Genomic DNA, 27,487 nt, shown 5'->3' with positions numbered 1-27,487 from the left:
GTTTGACACGTACAGTTTGAATGATGAGAAGATAACAGAGTTCTGTTCGGTCCCTTCTGACCATTTACTGCATGCAAATGAAATTTGATCGTAACACAAAACAACAGGCACTGCAGGTCCAGCACGGTCAAGAACCTGTTGCCTCTTTCCAGCCACACCTCGCTGGCTGCAGTACTACTGGGTCTTATGGCCTTCTCTGCCTCTTTGGCTCCACCCTCCTTCCAGGTGCCCACCAGATGGGGCTAGACACACCCAGTCATACATTGGACAGGACATACTCGTTCAAGGCCTTTGAATCTTCAGGCTTTATAGCAGGCCAGCTAAGAACCTTTTCAATGTAAGCAGTGGAGAGTTTATACTCATTGCCATAATGTTGATGCAACAAGCGCTTGGCTCTGAGGTGACCCTGCTCTCCATCCATATGCTGGCAGCTTCTTACTAGGTCTCTGGCTTGGCCCTTTGTATACTGTTCAAGTTCAAACAATCTGTCCTGTCCATTGTCTGTCTTCATCTCGATATTGTGTTCAAATGAAGATATAAAGGATCTAAACTGTAAAAGGTCACCATCAAACATAGTGACACCTTTAGGTGGCAACGTAGATAATTGTTGCTGTTTAAGAAGCATAGATGTAATTTCATTTTGTCTATTCAAAGTTAGTAGATTATTAGAAGCTACATGTCCCTGCAATAACCTGTGCTGCTCTTGTTCCTGCTCTGACAACATAGAATCTACCATTGCTGCTTGTGAATCTGCAATGACATTGCTGGGTGCTAACTGTCTGTGTTCTGTACTGAGCTCAGTTCTGCCTGAATGCCCCAAAGGTTTCTCAAGACCAGGTTGTAACACAGCTTTACCTCCCAGTATTGCATGCTCAGCCGACAGAGACTGTGTAGGCTGTGCTCTTTGTGCTTCCTCTTGAGCTTCCGGAAGCAGCCAATGACCTGTGTGGTCACCCTGCAGACCTCCATGGCTCCTGGGTACCTGAAACAGAGGTATAGATATGTGGTGCGCCATGCCCTTGGGACGGACAACTCTCTCCTCAGGTAAGTGAAGCGTATCCATGTCTGCGATCTCCAATCTTCTCTCCCCAAAATATGCCTCCATGCCATCAGCTGGGATAGAAGCCACCTGCTCCTCACCACCAGTCAACACTGCGAGTTTGGCATTCACAGCTGACAACCCAGCTTCAAAGTCTAAAGTCTCTTTCTGTCTTCTTATTTCTTCTTTTTCCTTAGCTAGACGTCCCTCCTTCTCTTCTAGACCATGCCTTTCTTTTATAAAAGCAGCTTTGGCTTCTGTGGCCTGTGCCACCAAACAAGCTGAATCTGAGCTTGCCATTGAGCTTTTAGATCTCCGACTTATTGAGGAAACGCTGTCTTTAGGGCCTGTTTCATCTTCTCTCTCAGGTGGAGGTGGAACAGTACAGGATTGACTCCACTCATGAGATTTAGTCAAAAACTCATATTGGCTCCTACATGCCGGTCCCTAATTGTTCTTGTAGAGGCAAAACAATTACTTAAATCAAAAGTCAAGAACCTGCCTTGGATGGATGAACAGGAATGATGCAGAGCCTGTCCAAGGTAAGCTAAGTCATTTCATGTTAGCCAGGTGTGCCATTAATCACAGCAAGGGCTGGCTTCATGATCCTCCATTTTCTCTATTCAGGCACTCTACTTCAGACCAAAGCAATGGATCAGACTAGATTAGTGTTAGCCCCACCCACTGACCTTGATGGGCGAGTTTGACAATTCATGAAGCACTACAACACAGGACCATGAAATGTAAATGGAAATCATGTAATGGAAATGGAAATAGTGAAATAATTATGTTTTTTGTTTACAAAAATCGAATCGATATTTTAATGAATTAATGACACATTTAATAACATGTTTATGTATTTAATTCCAGTTTTAATTAATTATTGACACATTTAAGTAATTATTTAATGGTGTATTTATTTATTTAATTTTGGCACTTTGTCCTCTATATATTCACACCATTCTTCATCTATTTTTTTATGTCTTTGGTTTGTTGTGTTTTAACGTCTTTATGCTTCTTTTGTTGTTTTATAAATACTATAATACTTATCGGGTGTTAATGTGGTTACTATGTAACAGACTTACACTCAATATAAAAAGGTAATTTGGTTCCTACTAAAAACATGTATTGTAAGTGCAGTTGTAAATGTGATTTATTGACAAGAATAACCACCACCATTACCACCAATCTGTGCATCTTCTGTGTCTTCATTTTACAACATCGATATCATGCGGCGTTACACCCAGGTTTTGGTCAAACCAACAGCATACAATAATAACTCCTATACAAACATACATACATACAGTTTTTATACAGGATGGATATATATGGATGAGTCATGTACAGTAGATCACCATGGTGGTAGAAAGTGGAATACATGGAAAGGACACAAGGACACTCTCTGGTGGAACATCAACTTCCTGTGACCTTCCACGTCAGATGGCTGGCATGGAACTGAACATATGGTGGACACACATTACATGAGCACTTTTAAATGAGGACTAAAATTTCTTCCACGTTGCCATTGATTTTCTTTTACTTGTGCTCCTGTGTAAAAATCAAACAGCAACAGACTTAAGACCTAAAATTTGTAATTCATCATAGTGGATTTCTTGTCTGCTTATAATTTGATGTAAAATTCCTGTTGCATGAGTGACTTAAAAAAAAAAAGTTGTCTTATGGAAAGGGTTCAGCTGATACAAGTTTTGGAGACCAATACCACTATTTTCAGACAGAAGCTGCATGCCTTGTATATATATTCAGTTCCTTTAACCATTTTCATGCATTTCAAATGTAAAAGTATTTACCATTTGCCCTGCATTTTTATCCTCCCTAGGCTAGATCAAGGGACAAAATAATCTCAATAAAAATATCAGCAAAGACTATTAATATTGCTAGGACTAATGCTACTATATTCACACAGACTTGCATAATCTCACCAAACTGTTGCATTACAATCTTACATCTTCCCATAGAAAATTGGTGTAGTTCTACAGTAAATATACAATCAAACAGCATTGGACCAGAATGACTGACTGAAAGGCAATACTAGCTCCATATATCAGCGAAACCCTAGCTGACCTAATATAAGCTCTCTTTAATGATATTATTTAACATTCCATGGCAGCCATCTTTGGTGTACCAAGTCATATCCAGCTACATGATGACTCGTCTGAATAAGACTGGGTGTTATTTTTAGGTTCTGTGATTGGAGACATCTGAAGTCAATAGTTAATACAGAAGACAGTCACCATCACCACACCAGAAAGACTCAAATAAAGTAGGCACTGTTTTTTGAACACAAAACATTTCAGGATTCCTTTGCATTGACCTGCTCAAATCCAATCATCTGGATATCAAAGCTGAATTGATTAATTGATTTTGACACTGCAGTGACACATCAGAAAGAAACATTGTCACCCCATAAAAGCAATTATGGCTATTGCGTTTGTCTCTTTGTCTCTTCAACATTACTTTGAGTCATGTTTCAGATGACCTGATAAATATAAATGTAAGCCTTCTTTTTAGCCATGGACTTTTTTCCACCTCCTGAGAAAAATATCTGACTCATTAGCTCTTAAATGATACAGGATGTTCAGCTACTAGTTTCTAACTTTGTCTTCTGTTCAGTGCTGGAGCTGGTAGCTCAGCTTTTTAGCTGAGAATAGCTGCCTGCTGCTAGAAACAAGATGTATTGGGGTAGTGTGCGTAGCTATAAGAGGCTAAAAACTTGCATAGAACTGAGGGTAAATACATTGTTGGGTAATAATTATTTGTATTATTTGTATTATTTATTCTGTCAGTGTGTGACCATCTGTTCATTATTTATTTTAAATCATATCAAAGCCAAAAAACTGGAAGTTTATTTCCACATTGACTTAACCCCAACTTGGTCCGAGATTTGAACAGGCAATGCAAAAGAAGTGTGAGCTCAAAGTGATGTGGACAGACTTGGACATGATTTACACAGTGATCCACCATCTCACCAGCCTCTCCTGCACACATACTTAATTGCACAACGTCATTTGGGCCTTGTTATTACAGAGAGTTAAATGAATTATGACATTGCTCGACCAGTGAAACCCTGCATGTATTTGGAACCACGTTTGAAAGAAAAGGAACATCAAGCAGCAAAAAGAGAATTAGGCACCTTAACAGCAACTCCAAAGGTCTTCAGCAATAGATTGTCAAGTCAGGGGAGTATAAGATATAGAATTCTTCTTATGTATTTTTTGGAAACATCAATCTGTCCTAATTTGTGCAAAGAAACAAGGAAGTTCATTTGCATTATATATTCCTTCATAACACTTTTGTTGCTCTTAAATGAAGGATGAAGCTAATTTAAAGACAGAAAATTTACCTTCTTTTTGTGTTGTTCTTAGATTCTCGTGTGAGTGTGTTTGTAAGTTTACATACTTGCCTTTCAGGCAGTTGACGTGGCTGTATTCAGCAACATCTTTGAAAAAATGAAATGCTTGTCTCACCTGAAACTGTTGCATGCACATGGAAATATCTGGAACTGGAATTCTAGTTTGTGCACTAAATAGATACTTTTTACCCAAGTGAACACTTGGTTTACCAATCAAGACTGATCTAATGCATGTATACATTTCATTTTGGTCAAAAAGATAGATGTAGTTATGTACAGGAGATGCTCACCTTGATCCGTTAAGTACAAATCTGACATAAGTGGCTACGTTTTGCTACTTTTCCAAACTTTTGAATTCATGCATAATTTTAAAAATGTGCAAGACTTTCGTACATTTTCCTTCAATGAACTTTGTCACAATTTTACTTCTACATAGAAGTAAATGACAAGTTTGCAAACTGGAATTAAAGATTCAGAAGTGATCATGTGACCATCACAATGAGTACAAACCGGTTACGGGAAATAAAAATGATGATGACTGTTGTATGTATGCAAACTTATGGTAGCTGAGAAACCATTTTCTAACCATCTTATCTTGAGATCACAAATTACTTATCCCATTATCTCGAAGCTCATTTTCTTGTCATATCTTAGAATAATTAAATAAAATAAATAAATATTAATAATTAGCAAATATTAGCTGACATGGTAAATAAATGGAATGTAATGGTAAACATTGTCACTGTGTGTATGTTAGCATGCTGACATTAGCATTTACAATAGCTAAAAGCACTGCTGTGCCTACATAGAGACTCCTGTTTTTTGGTACAGGACTCAAATGGTTAATCAGTTACCAAAAGTGTCACTGCAAGTTCACAAACTGATGATATAAACATTCTGTCGTTAAATTAACTCCATAGTCCTGAAGGCTGCCCGTATGGTTTTACATCCAATATCTATGTGTAGTTACATATAAGTCATTTTAGCCCATAAAATAAATTTGGGTAGATTTATGTTACATTTGTTCTCACTGTACGGAACATCTCATGTGATCCTGTCCATCCATAGAGGTATTTATATTGTGACATGGTGAAAGGGAGGAAAAGCTCGCTGTATCACTGGATGCAGCTAAAAAAGAAATCCACCATGCAAGTACTCTGACAAAGATATATCTGTGGTCCAGTTTGCGGTGTAAGGCCAGGCCTTACAAGCACAAAGTGAGTATTCAGTACATAATGTGGATGGAGGGAAGGTGTTATTCGATGAAGATGTCTTCAGTGGGACAGGAGTAACCAATGTGTTCCTTGTAATACTGCTGGAATGCTCTCCTGTGGGACACCAAAGGAGAAGATTAGAAAATGAACTGACAGAACAGAAGAGATGATAGCACACATGTTTATGTGTATAATCATCAACCACTCTCTAGTTTGGATGGAGCCATGTTCTTGGCTTGCCCAAAGTTGATACAGTTTTAGTCTTTCATTTCTGATTTATTGATTTCTTACATCTGTGACAAAGAGATAAGCCCTGCTCCTAAGATTGCAATATTTGGTGTTGCCAAATTGGCCTATGACACTTCTGTGTGTTCATGTGCATGGACAGATACCACTACAGACAAGTCCGATCTGTATAAAACATAAAACATAACATAACTTAATAGGTCTTACCCTACAGACTCAGCCAGAGGATGTAATGTTGTCTCTGACATCATCACATGACAAGCAAAACGCTGTTGGTCAGGATGTTTGGTGATGAAGCCAAAATACCTGCAGAGTGCAATAATCACACACTCAGGAAACTCACAACTTAGAAGTTTCCGAATATTCACTGTTCCAAACCACAGTAGAACACAAAGTACAAATCATTCAAAGGAAGTTTTTTCCTTGCTACTGTTGCTAAGTGCTAACTCATGGTGGGAATCGTTGGGTAAGAGTACAGTCTGGATCTGCTCTATATGAAAAATGTCAGGAGATCACTTGTGTTATGATTTGGTGCTATATAAATGAAATTAAATGCTACTAAACAGATTCTGAGAAATGGCACAATTTAAGATAGTTTAATAAATTCATCATGTCTGTGGGTGAAGATTGATTAGAACAAAAAGTAGTAGCAACTCACTTGCTGTGTTTTGGATGACAGCCACAGAATGAGATGTTCTTCAGCTGGAAGAAATGGAAACACTGCTCCCCCTGAAGAGACACAGAGGCAGACAGACACAGACAGAATAAAATGTAAAGTTTGAAGGTCCAGTTTGTCTCAGTGTGTATGAGAGTGCCGAGTTTGGCTAAATCTGAACAAATCCTGGAATGTTTATCCAAAGTGTCAGAGTACCGACTACACTGTCACTTCTTGGAGTAGCTTGTCGTTACTGCTGATTGCCACTGTTGTGTGTTATACACCTTATTACAGCAAATGACCTGCAGCAGGTTTTCCATCAGTTGTGAAGGTACGTAGGTGGATATGTAGATAAAATAGTGCACATACCCTGTGAGCAGAGTGACACTGGTCCTGGACACTGATCTTCACACCCTTCACACTGACCTCCAGCACACAGGCTGAGGGAGGCTGACCCGCTAACCGCCTGTTACATGCCACCTGTTAAGACAAACAATCAGTCAATAAATATAACTGCAGAGCTCTGACTATCAACACCAGGAGGCTAGACTTAAGGGCCGGTTGTGCACAATCAGAACCAGTTCCAAAGCAGGTTGACCACTTTGGAAATCAAAAAAGTGTTTATATTTGTTCTGAAGAGCCACACCTGACTGTGGAGTGAAAGGCCTGGAAGTTATTCAGTCTTACACTCAGTTGTTCAAATGACGCTGGAGAAAAAAGTTTAAACTTCTCTCCTTTGTCATCCCCCACATAGCTGACCAAACACAGTGTGGAGTCTGTGTGAATGTCAGAGAGCTACGTTTTTCTCTTCTCTAGTCTACTATGAGTTTAACAGTTTTTTTTTTATAATTTCCTTTTTCTTTAATTAATTACATTCAGCATTGTCCCATCAGCATTTTATATCTCATACATATGTTTTCCAGATATACATAAAATACAAATACTTCACACCAGGGAGTAAAAACATAAATAGGCATCAATTTACAATTAAACATAAAGTGTAGTAGATTAGAGATGAGTAAATTTTTCACTTATATCCTCATTTCTATCCAAATTTCATTGAATTTATTATTATATGCCGGCTGTGGCTCAGAGGCAGAGCGGGTTGTCCACTAATCAGATGATTGGCTCCTCCGGTCTGCATGTCGAAGTGTCCTTGGGCAAGATACTGAACCCCAAATTGGCTGTGCCATCGGTGTGCGAATGCGTATGAATGCCTAGATCCTGAAACTGATGAGCACTTGGCACCTTGCATGGCAGCCAATGCCATCAGTGTGTGAATGAGATATGTAGTGTAAAGAGCTTTGAGTGGTCGGAAGACTAGAAAGGCGATATATAAGCACAGTCCATTTACCATATGGTTCTCTTTTTTCATAAAATGAAAAGTAAAATGAAATGAAAGTTCCACTTTCTCCATGCTTTTCTTTAATTCCTGCCAATAAGGAATAATAAGGAGTATTCCCAAAAAATACGAAAATGATTGGCTTTACTTTTTCCACAGTCTCCAACATCTTGTATCCTGAGATGAGTTAAAAATTAAACATTGTGGCCTGTTCATCTTAGATAAGTACATAATTGAAGCACATTAGTGGTATCTCTGTACTTGTTTGTTATCCACTGAATTATGTTTGACTCACCTAACCTTTCTCTGTTGAAGCAGAGTAACTGGGAAAATATGATTTATTGACTTTTAACAACTAATTTTGCACATTAACACTCGTGATATTAATACCATACACTTTTGCAGTTTTAGTGTGTTTTGCAGACTTTTCAACTGTCTCACCTAATCAGTATTCAGAACCGTGTCCCAGCAATGAGCAAGTTTGACCACAGGAATCACTGAAATCCCATCTTATGTCTTATATAAGTGCACAGTTGCACAGTAAGAAGTAAAGTGTGGAACATGAAGTGAAAGGAGAGAACACGTCCCTTTACACACTAAGCCAAAAGCTAAAGTAGCTACCTCTGTGCTGTAATGTGCTTAACAAGGATTTGGAGCCAGTGAAGGATTTAGAGAAAACACAGTGATTAGCTTCGAGGTACAGCTCCAGTCTTGTAACAGACTCAGTTAAAGGAACAGTTCACCCAAGTCTTACATAGATTTTGTTGTATTTGTCTTGTTTTTGAGATTTCCACCTCCATCTTATCTCACTGGAGATTAATAGAATCTCACATTATTTCATTTGCTTCGTTGCAGTTCTTCAGGATCATCAGAGACCTCATTCTGAGAAGTTTCTTCCTCTTGAACAAAACCTGAATAAGCCAAAATAACTGCATGGCTATATACAGCATGGTGTGATTGAAGGCCATAGGACTGGTTGGGATAGCTTGACTAATGTTATGTTTAGCAGTTAAACTGGAACACCTGAGGAGTATAGTCAATCAGAGGCAGATTAGGGACAGGTATTCCAGCAGGACATTATATCTGCTCTGATATTTTTGCTAGTCGCTCAAACAAAATCAGATTATTTCTGTCTGTTGGTGAAATGCAATTTGGTGCTGGGCAGCTCCTGAGTCGCAACAATCAGCTTTTAGCATGGTGTGTTCTGTTGTGCAGTGTGTGTATTTATGTACCTTCTGCATTGCAGCACACAGCACGTCATTGCCTTTGTGGATGGGGACCTGAACCGAACCCAGGAATCGCACCAGGAACTGCTCTATACAACTGTCTTTCTGGACTGAGAGAGAAACATCGAATTATAAAAAGTTGTTTTTGATGGTGATATTTGGTTTTTACAGTCCAGCTCTTTGCAGCGTACCTTGGCTAATATCTTTGGCCAACCTGACAGCATAGAAGGCAGGGAATATGCCTGTAGCTCCGGTCCTCATGTTGTAACCCTGACACCACAGGTCCTCAGACTCATTCAGCATCAACACCGGGTCATCCGTTTCGAGGCACAGCTCATCTGCATGGCGAGGCACAAACCTAAAAAAAGAAGGCATTAAGAAATGTACAGAGTTCAGTCTTATGTGTTTATCTGGACAAGTCACAATTAGTCTGTGTGAAATCATATGTTTTAACCTGTAGACCGCTCTGTGACTCTGCTGTCTCTCCACTCCATCCAAAACACAGGAGAACAGACCAAATGACCCAGCACCTGAATGATACAGCATTGATGTTATACACTCTGTATTTTGTTTCATTTTTAAAGAAAAAAAATCAACATCTACTGAGGAATGGAGAGTCCAAATGGCCATCTCCATGACAACTTTAAGTGTCAATGAGTGCAGGATTTGTAAAATGCTGACTTTGGTGACTCCTTTGACTTTGGTGGTATTATGAAACTGACATAAACGCACACGGTTCTTCCCACCCTTTCAACTTTGGGACCCTGAAAATGAATGAACCAATAATTTCAAATTCAACAGACACATTTTTTTTGTCAGTAGATGTAGCCTGGTCCCAGACAGACCTGTACACTGCTGTCTATATGTTACTTAGCTAAAATTGGTTAATGCTATAGCATAATAATATGAATGTTGTGCAATGTAAGGCGTACATGACAAGTTTGGAAGTTTGGAAGCATATGTGGAGATTTTTTTTCACAGGTCATCACATGAGGTTATTATATTATTTGTCATTCATTTTTTTCCACAACTTAAAAAGACTCACCTGGAGCCCTCACACAATAGCAACAGCTTGTTTAGATGTTACAGTGTCACATTTCTGTCACTTTTTTAATTTATTGTTTTGCAGCTCTGTGTCCTGAGGATGAATGCCTAAGTAATATGTTTAGATGATATGGCAACTTCATTTGGTATAATTTAATTTACATGGGCTAGCCACAAAAGCCCAAATAAATCTTTTTTTTCTCCTCAGCTCAGCCAAAGATGGAAAATGGGCTGTTGCTTGGGTCATGTCTATGAGGATTGCTCATTGTCTCGGGTCCTTCATGTAACACTAAACTCTATTCCTGTCCTATAGCGACTAGTCACTGTAATGGACAATAGCAATACATGCACCCACAAACAATAGCAGTCACTACACTACAAGGGACATCATCTCTACTTAACTGAACTCATGAAAGACAAATGGTGAAAAGCACGACAAAATGACAAATCAATGATTATCAGGACACACCAGATGGTGGCTCAGAGAACATCACCACCTCCATGACGAACTATTAATAAACCACCAATGTCTCTAAATCAGGGTTTTTCACTTCATACTCTGGTATCAATAACTAAATTCACATCTTCCAATGTTTTTGGTAGGTATTTACTTTTAACATTTATATGGTATTTTAGCGTAAAGTTTCTTTTTCTTTAAGACCTCAAATATGTGGCACTGACAAAGGTAGAAACTAAGTAACTGAAGAAAAAAGGGTATAGCAAAAATACACACAGAACACATCAACTCAATCAAGACTATATCATGTATTTCTTGTCCTGGCATTAATGAATATACTGATAACCGTAGATTATATTATCTCTCTATTTGTCTATCAATACAATATGATATAATATAGAAGTGACGGTCTAAAAGACAAACAGGATGTGTCACAGGAGACAGAAATATTTGTAGAATATACAAACCAGTGGCACTGTAATGGTTGCTGTTGTTGGCAAACAGGTTGAGGAACTTCCTACTTCTGGAAGCTCCTGCTCTTCCTCCATTAGACTCGTCTTCCTCTGAAGTTGTGGCTGATGTTACCTTGGACTGCTTGCAGACCCTTGCTACAACTTCCCTCCTCCTCTTAATCTCCTCCTCCCTCCTCCTCTTTACATCCTCTTCTCTCCTCCTCTTCGTTTCTTCCTCCTCCTTTCTTCTCTTTTCCTCCTCTTTCCTCCTCTCTTGGACCAGAAAACAAGAAAAGTTAAACTAATAGCAGCAAGAACCAATGAACCCTGCAAACAGATGGTGTAGGTTTAAATTAAACTTCTGTCAATCTTTGCTCCTGAGGTTACACCTGCACAGTCATCTAGTATAACTGTGGTGCTCTAACCATTATCTGTTCAGTGGTGTTCCACAAGGCTTAGTACTGTGTCTTCTACTCTTTTCCTTGATGACATATCTGTTTCTGCTGTCACTTGTTAAGATCACTTAAACACAAGTCTTCAGGGTCTCAAACTCTGTTATTTCTTTGTGCAAATGAAATATGAGAAATTAGATACTTCTAATTTTAGTCAACTCTTAACAAATCTCAAAATATATGATCTAATACTTGCACCATATGGCGAAAGCACTAGCTGAGTTTACCATAGCTTGTTTAAACAGTGAATTGTTTTAAAACCTCAACTGTGCCTACTATATTTGATAAAGAAGATACATTTTTTTTCCAGCAATTCAATTAATAAATTAATGGAACAATTATTTTTAGGGATATTTACTGCAAACATTTAATCTGTTGTAGCATAATTATACTTGATACATTTGTTTGATTCAAATGCCTCTATGCATTGAAGCAGTGAAAGTGACTCTTTGACCTACCTTAGTTATTTGATAGTGGTTAACAGTGTGCAACATTAGATTTTTTTTGCATGGAGAGGAATATTAATTCAGGAAATTCTTTAATTATAGCTTATTTCTATCTATTTGTACCTGGTGAAATTGAAAAAAATGTGTGCAGCCTTGTCTATCATCTATAGTGAAGTGCCAAAAACTGCAGTTCCTCAAACCTCTACTTGAGGCTGGCTACAGAACATGTCAATCCATGTTCAAATGTCCAACTTCACAGCAGAAATAAACATGTTTACAGCCTGGTACAAAGAATTATTTATATACTGTCTACGGTGCACATAGTGGACAGCTCAGCTGACCTGAGTAGCTGCAGTGGTGAATCCAGGAAAATCAACTGATATTACTGGGCAAGTTGACTACAACTACGCTTGTTATTGTATGTGCAATCAAACCTGATCAACAACTATAAAGATAATGGATAGTAAATGCAGGTGGCCTCTTTTCAAGGTAAAACAACATAATTGTTTACCCATTTTAGACAAAAGCTAACGTTATTGTTTCATAGCATTACACAATCCGATATGAAAGGCATCAATTACTGACTGCAGTATTTGTTCCAGTAAGCACAAAGTCACATAGACTAAACCAGAATATGTATGAGGTTTAATTACTGTATATCCAGTGTGTGTTTTACTTCCAGGCCTAGATAAATGTCCCAAATGTGTGCTGACATTTCCAAATTCTTTCACACCTTTCCTATTGACGTCACTGGATGTCAGAGAAAATGGATGCTGTGTTAATATATGGTAAGTAATTTATCAATGTTTGTTCAAGTATACATTTTCAGAAAAGCTATGCATGTCCACAGACTCCACCACTGGTACATTGTTGCACGCTTAAATGTGCTCACCCATGTTAAAAGTGAGTCAGGCTCATTACCTTGCTTCCTCACTTCCTCTTTTGTCTTCCTCTCCTCCTCATACTCTGGGTCTTCCTCCTCATTGGCTGACTGATAGACTGTCTCTGCATCACTGTCATCATTGTGCTCATTGTAACCGTGCAAGCAGGTCTTTAGGCTGACCAGCTCCAACTGAGCATGTTCATCCACCACCAGAGTATATTTAACAGAGTCATAATTGAACCCTGCTGTAGCTTCACTTGTTGGTACAGTCTGAGCAGCCACACGATCTCCCTGAGTGACAGAGCTCGTGCCATCCACCCCAGTGTTATTGTCACCTTTTTCTCCCCATGCGTCCACCTCTGACTTGGTATAGTCAATTTTTTCATTATCTGCAAGACAGTGGGTTGGACCATTCTGGATGTTCATGCAGGGAGTCGGATCTCCCTCCCCCTCTTCTTCACTGATGTCAGGGTTGATTCGGTGGCATAAAGAAGGATGCAGTGGCCCTGGTGGGGGGCCCTCTGTGTCTGAACTGAGGGACATTCTGTTTGACCCTCCCTCACTGCTGGACCTGGAGAGGGCAGGTGGGTTGTCCTGGGTCCTGTCATGGTTTTGGCCTGAGAATACAACATAGGGACAGTGGGTAGATAAAAGTAGTAAATAGAGCAATTCATGAATTCTTTGCAAGGTATTTGTGCACCACTTCACATACTTTCACATACCCATAGTCTATGATCAGATATGATTAGATTAGATGTAACTACTCATAGAATTTCACAGCATCACTCAAGGTCTTTTCACTTCTCTTAATGGCTAGTAGTTAATTCTAATACTACCATACTTAAACATGCTATTTTGAGTCCATAAGTATGTCAAAAGTTGGAGCACTGTGAGGATGGTGCATGGTGCTTATAACGGTTAAAAAGTTGAGTGTGGAATGCTGGACTCGCCCGCAGGGGTCACCATTTTGGCTACTTAGTGGGAGGGACCACCAGCATTATGCAAATGGTGGCTGGGGAAGCTGCTGGAGCTGAAGCGGTTGCAGAGCAATATACTATATAATGTACCAAAGTAGTACATATGTTTTACATTTAATCTTTAGTCAAATGTTGGCGCTGATGCACCACACGGTTGTAAAATGTTGTGATCATCTTAAGTCTAATAAGTTCACGACAGCCATACTTGAATTGAGACACTACCCCACTATAACTACGCACTACACCAGGAAGTACACAGTGTACACAGTGTACACAGTGTACTACATAGAAGTTTACTAAGGGAAGTATCTGTATTGAGAGACAGCAATAGACTGTGGTTAGAATTACAGTTGGTCTTTTATACTAACATTATGTTCTCTTCTCAGTAATCTGTGTCCATGTCACTATATTAACAATGGATCAGACAGCTATGTGTAAACACCAAGAGAGAATGATCATCAGCTCTACATATCCCCTCAGATCATACCGATTACTCTGCCCTCTAAATGTGGATTCAGTACCTTGGTCTTCGGTCTTGTCCTGGTTTCTTGGTGCTATAGGCGTACGTGGAACCACCATGGCTGTCAGATAAACTTCCTCTTTGGCCAGCATGTTATTTGGCTTGATTCCCGTTGCTCTGTTAGCTCCTTTAGCACCTGCTTTTCCCTTTCCATCAGCTCCTCGACTTTTCAGTCCATTTGCTTCCCTTGGCCTCTGATGTCCATTTCTCTCTTTCTCCTTTGCCTTGGACTCCTCACAAAGCTTTCCTCTTCTTTCTTCCCTTCCTGCTGTCACTCCATCCTTTCCTTTGATGTCACCCAGGCTCCTCTCTCTCATTGCTGTCACTCCTTTTCCTCCACCTCTTCCTACTCCTCTCCTTTGATTCCTCTGTGTGCTGGAGGACAGTGTGTGTGTGGCCCCGGAGCCCTGTTTTTCCCGTGGTCGAGCACGGGTGTCTGCGCTGGTGGCAGAAGCCTGAGTGTTGGCTCTGCTGTTGGCTCCATTGGCAATAGGTGGTTTTGGGGCCGGGCGGCGCGTGCTGTGCCGGACTTTGTCCTCTGCTTTTGGTTGAATAGCCGATGGTGTTAGATCCCCTTAACACACACACACACACACACACAAACAAACAGATTATGCATTACGCAACCAGACATTTGCAAAGAGATTATCAAAGTAGCCTAAAATAAGTTATTTATCCTGTGTGATCCATGAGTTACAGGAATAGAGTAAAATCCACACACTAATTTGAAATTATTCATATTTCATATATTTCATATATTTCATATATTTCATATATATATATATATGAAGAGAATATGCTCTTGAAATATGAATGATTTCTCAGGTTTTGGAAATCTACTCTAGCAACAGAAAAGCATTATCAAACTTATTTAACAGGCGAAGTAGACAGGTAAGCTGTGTGCGAAACTGGTTACATTAGCACTGTCACATGTGTTTCTGAATGCAAATCACAACCATTTATTTTATATATGATTGACAGAGGAGTGTCATGTGACACATTTCGTTGCTCTGATTGATTTGTGTGCATAAGCTGCTGCATTGCTGATTACTCATCTGATGAGAAAGTGATGCTGGCCCCAGCAGCATGCTCTTATTACTTTCTTGATCAAATACACCCAAGAATCTTTGTCCCACTTAAGACCTTTGTCATTCTGGTGCTGAGCAGGAAGTACTGAGTACTCGTCGACTGATCACATACATAGTGTCCATACCTGTGATGTGTGGGGAGGAAGAGTGGGAGTCCTTCCAGCTGTCCTTCTTGCCTAAAGAGTTGTTGTTGATGGAGTCCTGGACAGAGTTAATGAGACAGAGCAGCAGTGTGAGGACAAGACTACAACAGTTGTATAGATATAACAAGTCTCCATAGTTCAGCATATGACTTAGTTTGCAATCACACACACACACACACACACACACACACACACACACAATTAAAAAAAACTTTTAAAAACATCTGAAATAAAGGGGAATTACTCATAATAATATTAATATTTAATATTTCACCACATTGTCTTTCTCTCTGTCTCTGTCTGTCTCTCTCTCTCTCTCTCTCTCTCTCTCTCTCTCTCTCTCTCTCGACGCCATCATTGCCAGGAAGAAGGAGGGGCATCGACCAGGAAGTGTGTAATGGTCCAGCCTCATCCACACAGAGCGCTGACTCACTTGCTGACATCCCATCATGCATCTGCTTTCCCCGTTTCACACCCATTCTGTTACTATGGTTACTCAGTTTCTCGGTGTGTGTGTGTGTGTGTGTGAGTCAGAGAATCAAAGCATCTCTCTGTGTACAGCACACTCCTCTCTCCGATGAACATCCTCCCTCAGTAACATTCTGTGGTGATTTCAGGGTGCACACAGATCATCTATCATTTTCAGACATAGCTCTTCATATCTTTTCAAGACAAACCAGTTTCCTGTTGTTCTCGTCACTTTAAACAGGGACACACTGACACTCAGCATCCTCTCCGGTAAACCTTTGTGAAGTATTCATACGTAGGTGGTGATTCAATGCTGGTCCTTTTAGTGGTATTGCTGTATTGAATTACACTGAGGACCGTTCCCTTGTGTAAATAATATGGGTGGACAATATATTAGAAACACCTCTTAATATAATTTAGTTTGGACCACACCAGCTAACTGTGTCCCCATGTCTTAACTCTTTATGCTAAGCTAAGCTATATTTAGCGTACAAATGGCAGAGCGGTGTCAATCTTCTCATCTAACTCTGTTGCGATGGGTTTGACCCCCTAAATGACAGAAAGCTGGCAGCATTTTTATCATTTACCAGCCAAAAACATGAACATTAGCAATGATTTCGTTTAAAGCACCTCAGATGATCTGCTAACGTTTTCCGGACAGACTGCGTCTTGCTGCCGTGGCAGACTCTCTGCTGTCTACTGTAATTAACAAAGGCAGAAGTAGCGTGATGACGTTTCACTGTTGCTTAAACTCTTACACATACACTCTTAAATGCTGGGACAGCAATCATTGTGAATAGGCCCTGGCAATTTAACCCAGTGTTGCCCACTGAGCTCAATATACTCCAAAGGTTCCCAGCAACACTACAGGGGAAAATTGAGAGAGGCTTGAATTAATGTAAATGTGCACAGTGTGAGTGACAACCAGGAGAGAGCCAACTGCACTTGTTTCAATGACAGTAGAAACAGATGCACAGAGCTGTTTAGAACTCCTACAGGGTCACAATATGCTGATTAATCTTGTCAGTTTATTTACATGACATTTAAAAGATCAGTCACTCAGTTACTTAAAGGTTATACACAAAATATACTGCCACTACATGTTACTACTTGACAAACTAATTATTAATTTTACCTCATAGATAATCATAAAAGAATTTAAACAGGACAGAGACTAAATAAAACTCACCTAAACAGTCTTTGCTAATCTTTCCACAGTCTTATTTGGTCGGAATAAACCCTTCAGTTCATCAAGTTAGACGTGACAATACAAATAATTATTTCAGAAATCGACCTTTTTGTTAAAGAGTAGGATCCATTTTGTTTAACCAAATACAGCCATTATCACTTGCTGCCAGACAGCAAAAGACAAAACACTTTTACCATTGTAACTTTGTAACTTGGATCAAACTGGACAGGAACCAACTCATCTGGACAGTTACTAACTCTGACTTGTTACCATCAGTTTCACAAGGAGGAACTCACATACACTAACATGCATGTGTGGCTGGGAAGCACAACCCAACTTGGGGAACAACACAACATAGAGGGGGACACCATTACTCCACTATATAGCTAACTGCTGCTATATTAATGTACTAAGTCTCATATATTACCTTAAAATTGGATGAATGTATAACAGGCGGCAGATTAGAAAACACTTAAATTAATCATTATTTGACAGCTTTTATAGGTTATTGTGAAAGACAAATGAGAAACAACCTGCTTTGTGGTTTAGTTATTCTCTGCAGATTTTAGTTTGTTTAAATTCAATCTGTAAATGTTTTATTTGAGAAGATTTAAGGCTAACTGTGGTGCAACGTATCAAATGGTAACATTTTGTATATATGTAATATTGTACATGGTCCCTTTTTTCTACAGGGTCATTCACTAAACAGAATTTATTGGATGATGTTAAATTGGAAACAGTAAGCGACCATTCAGTTAAACTAACTGACTGTGAATGTGAAAAAGACCAAATCTTGACCTTTCAACAACAATCATTTGCTGGCAATCACGGTCAGGCCTGGAGGAGCAAAGGCAAAGCTTAAAGAGCAAATAGACGAAAAAAGACTGTGACAAAACAGTGATTATGGTTCAGTCATCCTATGAACATTGTAATGTTGTTCATTTTATCACGGTGTGCTTTTGCAGCTTAAGGAATGTTGGGCCAATGTAACAGCCACTGAATTTAATTAAAGAGAGACACACAGAGAGAGAGAGAGAGAGAGAGAGAGATGATAATGAGACACGATGATAGGAACAAAGATAGAGAAAGGGTGTAGAGGGTGTTCCAGGGTGTAGAAAAAGTGGAGGAAAAAAAGACTCTGAGCTGTGCAATATGTGTACCGAGTTTGTCAGACCAAAGGAGAAAGTGTTATTAACCATCCAGCCAATTTTTAATGATTAAAGATATTGACAAGTTTATGAAATGAGGTGTCAATCAGGTAAAAATGAATTCTTAGCTTCAGGACTGTGGGGGCGTGTCCTCTGAATGTGCTGAAGCCACACCCACTTGTGGAAGCAGTCAAGCAGCCATTTTGAAGTGACTGAAACGTGTCAGATGAGTTCAGAAAATGACATGACTAACTTTGAAACACTCTGAGCGACATGAATTCATCTCTGTCTCTCTGCTAGTAATGGATACATGGTTGAAATATTTCGGTTTTTCTGTCGCTCCAAGTGATAGTATGAATGCAAACTTATGCATGTAACTCCACTGCACTGACACCCTCTTATGGGCTGACTGTCGATACCATATTACCAAAACAAACTGAGGACTTCTTATTGGTTAACAGACATTGTCATGTCATTAGCTCTTTCCAGACACCAGACGCCTCCTGTGCAAAGTGAACTTAAAATGACTTTTGGACAGACATAACAGATCAATGTGGCTGCCTGTGATGCAGAATCAACAGCGTTCTCTTTTAACAGCAGTAAACAGTATGGAGGCAGCAAGTCGCCCAGAGGCCACAGAGAAGTGCTGCATTTATTATTAGATGTGTATTTCAAAGTTTCTTTTATGGGCCTTACTGTCTTCTGTCGAATCCTCTATCTTATGTCCACCAATGCCTTCAAAACCCAAAGGACATGTGTCAAATAGCATCACACCACACACTGTAGGGTAACATACGGAGCTCTCAAATGTACATTCTCCTTTTCAGCAAGTCCATTGCTTCTTATTGTGTGCCCACAGGGTTTTAGTTTTCCATTGCAGAGCAAAGTCAGTGCTCACTCTTCATATCTCAGATTTCAGCACGTGAATGCACCGTTGTTCAGATGAGTCTGCATATACAGTTGCTTTAACACATCCATAAGTCAGTTTTTTCATTGTGCGCTGACATAAATGGAAAATAATAAATGCCTGCATGGTAGATAACAATTTATTGCAATTGCAACAATTTAGAGGTGCTATATAGCCCTCAATCCATGCAGAAATGTACAAAGCCCATATTCCAAAAACTGGGCCATCAGGATTTTGGGAAGGTTACAGTGACACAACTGCACAGTCACAGCCCTCAGCCACACCCCCAGCACTGCCCTACAGTCCATGTGTTACTCAGAAAACAGCCAGCCAATCCAAAAAGAGGAGATTTATTAATATTAATGAGACAAAACCCAACACAAAGCGCCCTCTTGTCACTAAAGCTCCAGAGGGAAGTGAAAGAGGAGACAGAAAAACTGTCGAGATGGTTCTGGTACTTCTTAAAAAATTCAAATAAAACAGCTGTAAAGTGCTCAGTATTGGATTTTTAAATGACATCAACATTAGAAATGTAACATAAACATGATAGAAATAAAGCAGAACACATTGTTGTGCTTCTCTGAACTAGCAAATAGCTGCAACTTTCATGATTACACCGACCTTAACAACTCTGTGTTCCCCTCAGAGGTTCACGAGATAAATCTGAGAGGTGACAGGATGAAGAACATGTTAGGAAAAAACATATTCCACGATTCACTTCATTATTCAGTCTGACATTGTGTTCATGTTAGCCATGATAGGTATTTTTCCAGTCAACACAGAGGCAGTAGCGGGTACTGGGAGCAGTTAGCTGGAAGGAATGGCTCAAACAAACTTCTTGCTTACAGCTAGATGTCTGTGCAGTAAATACAAAACTGCAGTCAGCCGGTTAGCTTAGCTTGGCATAAACCGGACACAGGGGACATAACTAGCCTGGCTCTGTTTGAAAGAAATAAAATCCACCTGCCACCTTTGATGCTTATTAATTAACACATTTGTTTCTTTAATTATGAAAGAAATGGTGCAAGGAACCATGTGGGATGACTTATGGTCAAGATGCTGTTTATGATTCAATCATCAGTGTTTAGGTGGATTATTTTGGTCCAGTTCTGACAGCTTCTATACAGTTCGAATGACGCCGGCAATAAATTTAATAGACTTCTATCTAGCTGATATAAACATTAAACATTATTCTTGTTTGTACAGGGACTGTTTGCTTACATCTATGTATCTTAATCACACAAAAACAGCCTGATGCCACCTCCCTAACACACACACACACAGACACACACACACAAAAGTCAGGGCTTACACATCTTAAGTCCAACTGGAGAGCAGAACAGGTTAGAGAGGACACGGTTTACAGCAGCCAATCACACGGCTCATCAGCATACAGCAGGTTTGATTAATAGATGCAATGTGCCTGATGACACGTGGACTTGATCAATGTTTATGTACTGATTCCAATACTATGTCATTACTTTATTAATAATTACATGTATAATATGGGACTTTTCACCCTGCCGTACACGCAGTAACATTATATTATGTCACAGTATATAAATAATTTGTTTCTTTTCAGGATAAACCTGAATCAGAATCATTGCAAAATATGTTTTTACCAATAAATATTAAAAGCTGTGTGTTAATGTAACATATAGACTACTATATCCATACAAATCAATGTCATTATTATGTCCATATTATTATGCTAATTGTTTTACTATCCAACAGTATTAAGAATGGATGTAAACGTTACAAAAAGGGTTCAGACTGAAGACACAACAATATTTCATTTGAAGCTGAATCAGGAGGTCAAACATTTGCTGCTAAGAGGGAATTTTATTGTTCAAGCTGTGGTAACGTTATCTATCTTTATACTGCATCTGTCTTACATTACTGTTACTGCAGTATATATACATATACATATACAGTGTCCATGTTTTTATCCTGCTTTGGTTTCTGGCCGTTACTTGGATTTTCATTGAAAATGAAAATCCAAGTATTCACTTAGGCCCTAGATATGCAAAAGCTATTTTAAGTCAAGTCAATCTACCGCGCTTGACAAAGTCAGCAGAATACTGTTCAATACCTCCTGTAGCTGTGTCTGTACCTTTATATCCACACGTCCCGGTTGTTTACAGTGCTGCTGTATTAAAGACAGCAAGTGCTCTCAGCAGCATGCAGCTTCTGAAGGACTGAACTGAAGACACAACATCCTTCTATATCTGCCTGTCAGCACATCGTCTTCCTACTCTGTCAGCTCACAGTGGATCATTGACTGTTGAGTGATCTGTTACAGTCAGATCATTACTGATCTTTACTTACTGACAACTGCCTAACTTCTAAAGGGGCTCTCCACTGGAGCAGCTAAGCCTACATATTTATGCATTTCACATCTGGTCTGTATACATGATTTAGCTAGTCTCTATTTTCACTTGACTTTACTGTGTGTTTTGTGTAAGCATGTCATCATGTCATGTTCTTTTGCAGTTACAGTTACATATGTTGCATGAATGCAGATGCATATGTTATAATGTAGATGTTTGTACTATTGTGTCATGATATGGCATGACATGTCAAGTCATGACAATTTTATTTATATAGCCCAATATCACAAATGACTTTACTGTTAGTACAGTATACACTATAACACCCTCTATGCTTCGACCTTCGACTGATTGGTCAAATGTATCTAATATCTTGCAAGAAGAATAGCAACAAAATCCACTCCTGTCAGTACTCATGCTAACACTTTAGCATCCACCATGTGATTAATCTACCTTCCAGCCATGGAATAATTCAACCTTCTGCAACAGTATGTCATGCATTTCACGCTGTATGTCTATAATTAGTCTTTATCTAATATTTTGTTTGTGGGCTTTAATGTAGACTATTTCACACAAGGCAGATATTAGTAAAGCCAATTATATTTATCGATCAAGCCTGATCAAACCAATCAGTTAACTAAACTCCAAGCATGCCTTAAGGATATAAAAAGTTGGATGACCTACAATTTTCTGATGTTAAATTCAGACAAAACTGAAGTTCTTGTAATTGGACCCAAACACCTCAGAAACTCTATTTCTAGAGACTTAGTTACTTTCGATGGGATCACCCTGGCCTCCAGCTCCACTGTAAAGAATCTTGGAGTTGTTTTTGATCAGGATTTGTCATTTAACGTCCACATAAAACAAATTTCGAGGACTGCATTCCTCCACTTACATAACATCGCCAAAATCAAACGCATCATGTCTCAAGCGGATGCAGAAAAAAATAGTCCACACATTTGTTACTTCTAGGCTGGACTATTGTAACTCTTTGTTATCAGGCTGCTCCAATAAGTCTCTTAGGACTTTGCAGTTAATTCAGAATGCTGCTGCACGTGTTCTGACAGGAACCAAGATCAGAGATCACATCTATCCTATTTTGGCTTCCTTGCATTGGCTACCTGTTAAATCTAGAATAGAATTTAAAATTCTTCTCATTACTTACAAAGCTCTTCATGGTCAGGCACCATCATATCTAAAAGAGCTCATAATACCTTATTACCCCTCTAGAACACTGCGCTCTAAGGATGCTGGGTTCCTTGTGGTTCCTATAGTCTCCAGAAGTAGATTGGGAGCCAGAGCTTTCAGCTATCAGGCTCCTCTTCTGTAGAACAAACTACCTTTCTGGGTTCAGGAGGCAGACACGGTCATACCTTTAAGAGTAGACTTAAGACTTTCCTTTTTGATAGAGATTATAGTTTGGGCTGGCTCAGGTCATCCCTTAGTTATACTGCCATAGGACCCCCCCTCTCAGGGTTATGCCTAGTCAGGCATGGTATTGGTTGAAAATGCAACCACATCTCTGAAAACTCAAATTAGATTAGAAGAGAGCATGTATGAGTTATGATGGTAAACTTTTGAAAGCCAAACTTCTTTAACTTTGTTAAATTCACCAAGGGCGTTTTTGAGTTTTATGAGTGAGTTTTATGGTGTTTGTTATAGATTTGTAAGTTTTAAATATTGAACCACCAATAGACTAATTAACACAAGGAATGAAGCCGACAAAATATTAGCCCGGGTGCTAATAGAAATATTTCAGCTGTCTCGCTACCTTTTCTGTCATGTCCTCAAATCAGTTTCTTTAAATGTAATTAAAGAGCTGCAATACACATAGTGGTGAAGTGCTGATGGAGCGAATGGAACAATTCAAGTTTCCTGGAAGTTTGTGAAGTTCATTTTTGATGATGGGATCATGACTAGTAAAGACTTGAAGAAAGAAGAGTCCAGAGTTTTGCCTTTCTAGAGCCAGACTCTTTTCAGACTTGCAAATCTTTTATCTTGTCTGACCCAGTGGAAATAAAAACTATAAGCTGTTCTTTATATTGTTTCTGATCTTTCTTACTAAGAAGCTCAGGAGGGTACAGATGTTATTTCAGTGTCAGCTGCTGCTCTGTTAATTAACATTTCATACTTTATCCTCTTCTGCTCACCCCATCTCACAGCTTATAAACATTAGGTTTCTGCGTCTTAAGCTAGAAAAGGTGATTACAGATGTTTTAGTTTGAACAACTCCTGTTACTTAGAAATGTCAAAAATAAATATGGCTAGATTTGATAAGGGTTTAAATTTGATGATTTGACCACATTCAAAGAAAAAACACCAGCCTACTGTCTTGTTTGTTTAGTAATATATGTCCAAATTTAACCATCTATACCATATTTCTATTGTCTTATTATTTGGGACTTAGTACCCAAAAGCTCATCATTTCACCATCTCTATGCTGAATTGCTTATCGTTGATAATGATTTAGCATCTAGTTGCAGCAAATGTTTCAGGGCTTCTGTAACTAGGAGACATTAACAGCTATCAGTGGATAGACTTCCTCCGCAATCCGATTAGCAACACTATGAGCATGAATCACATTTTGGCTAATATCTATAAATAGATAGCCACATTTGAATGCACATATGTTTTTTAAAAATGCTAATAAAGAGCTAAATCGTTATCAGACAATCGTTGGATTCTGCTATGGCATTTCACCCGTCATGTTCCACCCCTTTTGCTCTCCACACAAACCGTTTACCTGCATGCAAGCCCGCTCAAACGTGATTGGTCAATACTACTCGGACTACAAACAGAAACCAGAAAAAGTTTCCCGTGCAAAAATCTTGGTACCTTGTTAACAGATTCTACATTCATATGCAGATAAGTGTTTATAGAAACGAACTGAAGGGAAATCCAGTTTATGGTCAAATGACTGTGCTCTGATCTGTACTGGCACAGTAAACAGGATACAACTCATTTAAAGGGATACGCCAGGAAACTACTACTGCTACTGCTGTCTCCCTCCAGAGAGCACTCATTACTAGCCAAGGCTAACTACTTCACAATCATTCTGTCCTTTTACTAGTAGATATTACTACAGCAGGTCCATCTTAAAATAAATATTTCATGAGATGGCGGAATAGCTTGGAGGCTCTCATTTTAATAACACAATCGGGGTCAATTCCCACGATAGCCACCGTGTTCAGTCAAAGTGTCCTTGAGCAAGTGACTGAACCCCTGGCTGCTTGTGGAAAAAAATAAAGCAGCTACATGACCGACTCATGATACACCTATTCATAATCGAGGTATTCATGAAGAATATTGTCACAAAACAGGGACCTATTTACTGAAACAACACAGCAACATAAAGCCACTGCTGAACCATTTTAAGATTTGACCCACTGCCAGCGCACACACACACACATGCACACACCTAACGGCACACACATACACAGATAAACAGCTAGCCAATGCTGTCTCATTCTGAAGACAGCATCCTCCAAGGAAATACACACTCTCTCTCTCTCTTTCTCACACACACACATACCCACAGTAACCTATTTATTCTGCCTGATGTTACTGCTGCATCATCCTAAACACAGGATCCAGGATCCACCCATGATCACACACACTAACCCATTTGCCCAGCTCATTTTAAACACAGGGGATCCTCCCAGCCTCCCTACCTGGGTGCCGGCTTGTGGCAGCTGTGGAAACAGAGCCAGGGTGGTCGGTCTCTTTGGTCGATATTTGTCCATGACAGCACAGGTTGATCCCCCTCTGACAGGTGACAGCTTCCTCCCTCCCTCCTCCTCTTCACCTCCTTTATTAAGCCAGCACAGGAGCTCCTCAGCTCGGACAAGGCCTCCCCCACCCTCCTCAACCTCCCTCTCTGCCTCTTCTTCCTCCTCTGTATTCTCAGCATCAATCAGCTCCAAGCTCTGCCTCTGGACACACCCCTTCCACTCACTCCTCGCGTGATCATTGGCCGGCCACGGTGTCACATCATCATCATCACCATCATCTTCCTGGCAGGAGCAGAGTGGAATGGAGAGGACGGATAGAGAGACAGAAGGAGGGAGGGAGGGAGGGAGAGAGAGAGAGAGAGAGAGCCAGAGAGGTGGGTGGTGTTGAACAGAGATGGGGTGAACGAGGATTGACAGAGCAAAGGCAGGGAGGAGAGGGACAGAGATGCAGAGAGAGAGAGGGGGAGGAGAAAGTCAGAGCCAACCAAGAGCAAGGCATGACATCATCAGCTCATCTGCCTGTGGCGTTTTGTGTGAACTAAAGCTAATAAACACAGTGTGTGTGTGTGTGTGTGTGTGTGTGTGTGTGTGTGTGTGTGTGTGTGTGTGTGTGTGTGTGTGTGCGTAACTCTGTCAAATAAGATTATACTGTAACAGTGATCCCATGGAGAGACAAAGACAGCAGACCAGTCAGTAAACAAGCCAAACTGTCTTCTGGTCTGTAAGTCAACAAAGCAGCCAGCAAACCATTCATTTAACCACTCAACCACCAATTAACACCAGTCAGCAAAAATGAACAAACCATTTGTCATGTTTAGCCCACCAGCAGGCTACTCAGGCAAAAGATCACACAGTGGACCAGAAAACAGCCAGTCACTTAATCTGCAAGCTACAATGTTAGCTAACATTCCAGTCAATTTAAATGCTACAGATCAGTCAGTGAGTCACCCTTGCTTGTGGCCAGCAAATCAGTCAGCTCCTTAAAACCTGCCAGTTTCGAAGAGGTGTGACAGGCAACATACATAACTTCCAGAATTGTTCATAAAATTCTACGTCAAATTATGGGAATGCAGTCATGCCATATCAGCCACATTCGCACAACGTCCATTTTCATCATGCTCAGGGTGGGAAGCTCAAATAGTGCACTGTTGTGTTTCAGGCAATTGAAAAGTAGTGCATGTATATATCCCACTTTTGCAAATGCATGTGAAAATACGAGTGCATGTGTCCGTGTACGTGTCAATTGTTACAAGAGGGAGTATGTGTCCACCACCAAGATTGCACCTTCAAAGTGTCCACCTGTTACAGCAGCTCAGTCAATGCTGAGCTTTTATTTATTAGGCTTAAATACATGTTTAGCCCTTAGGCCATTAGGCGTTTTCTATCATATCATGTAAATGTTGTCGTTGAATGCTGACATTGGCTGTTGTCTAATGTTAGCTAATACGTTATCAAATATGTCGTTTTACCCTGAAATATAGTGCCATGTCTCTCCATATTTTCACTATCCATTGTCTTTTCAGTTAGCGATCATTCAGGGAGAAGCGAAATGATAATGATTTGTCAGACTCCCTACATTTATACAACCTGCAACCTGGAACAAAGCCTTACAACATTGGAGCTTCCCACCCTGCATGTGGTGAATCCTCCACAGATATCAGAAGACAACTTTGGTGCAAACCTCAGTTATGATATAACTACCAATAAACTGACCAATGACCATTATTATTACATGATCAGCTGATCCCAACATACATGGTAGAACTGATCTAATCAGTGGCACTATGTAAAGAGCAGGAGATGTTTGTCAGACTACCATGGAAGACTATCTCTAATTTCTCTCCACAGCTCTTGGTGTCCTTCAGGCTGTACATTGGATCATAAAAGTGATCAAATATTTGCTAAAATGTAGGCACAAGGTGACCAAAAGCATCAGATGTCAATATCAATGTTACACTTTCCCATTTCTTGCATACATATTAAGTTAAAAGACAACAATCCAAGCACTTTATTGTGGAAGCTAAGGTTGGCTGTGCTTGTGAAGTGATCAACCATTTATTATTAATTTCCCATAATTTCTTATTAGAATGATCAGAGATGAGGATTGCAATGCCATCTTGACAACTATAGCAACTGATTTAAGTGTCCTGGAGCATCAAT

The 27,487-nt window shown here is 39.7% G+C and overlaps 1 protein-coding gene across 1 annotated transcript; it reads right to left on the bottom strand.

Moving 5' to 3' along the window:
* Positions 1 to 2,011: 2,011 nt before the first annotated feature.
* On the bottom strand, positions 2,012 to 25,652 carry LOC104936426 (C-Jun-amino-terminal kinase-interacting protein 1). Its single transcript, XM_027291284.1, has 12 exons — positions 25,268 to 25,652; positions 15,537 to 15,612; positions 14,325 to 14,897; positions 12,865 to 13,443; positions 11,061 to 11,318; positions 9,547 to 9,622; positions 9,284 to 9,450; positions 9,099 to 9,202; positions 6,894 to 7,004; positions 6,528 to 6,598; positions 6,077 to 6,175; positions 2,012 to 5,737 (listed from the first exon to the last, which is right to left on the bottom strand). Exons 1-12 carry the CDS (start codon positions 25,337 to 25,339, stop codon positions 5,665 to 5,667), a joined length of 2,259 nt encoding a protein of 752 aa, XP_027147085.1. The 5' UTR covers positions 25,340 to 25,652; the 3' UTR covers positions 2,012 to 5,664.
* Positions 25,653 to 27,487: the final 1,835 nt, after the last annotated feature.

The sequence above is a fragment of the Larimichthys crocea genome, chromosome XVIII (genome assembly GCF_000972845.2).
Source record: "Larimichthys crocea isolate SSNF chromosome XVIII, L_crocea_2.0, whole genome shotgun sequence".
Lineage (NCBI taxonomy): Eukaryota > Metazoa > Chordata > Actinopteri > Sciaenidae > Larimichthys > Larimichthys crocea.
The sequence above is the reverse complement of the archived record's forward strand: the minus strand, read 5'-3'. Positions and strand labels throughout refer to the sequence as shown.

What these genes read in the sequence shown, in the direction of transcription:
- LOC104936426 (XM_027291284.1), bottom strand. Translation starts at nt 25,339, where the DNA reads ATGGACAAATATCGACCAAAGAGACCGACCACCCTGGCTCTGTTTCCA. An exon ending in TGCCACAAGCCGGCACCCAG is followed by an intron (nt 15,613 to 25,267) that starts GTAGGGAGGCTG and finishes AACTCTGTCCAG; the next exon opens with GACTCCATCAACAACAACTC. An exon ending in GGCCAAAGATATTAGCCAAG is followed by an intron (nt 9,203 to 9,283) that starts GTACGCTGCAAA and finishes TTTCTCTCTCAG; the next exon opens with TCCAGAAAGACAGTTGTATA.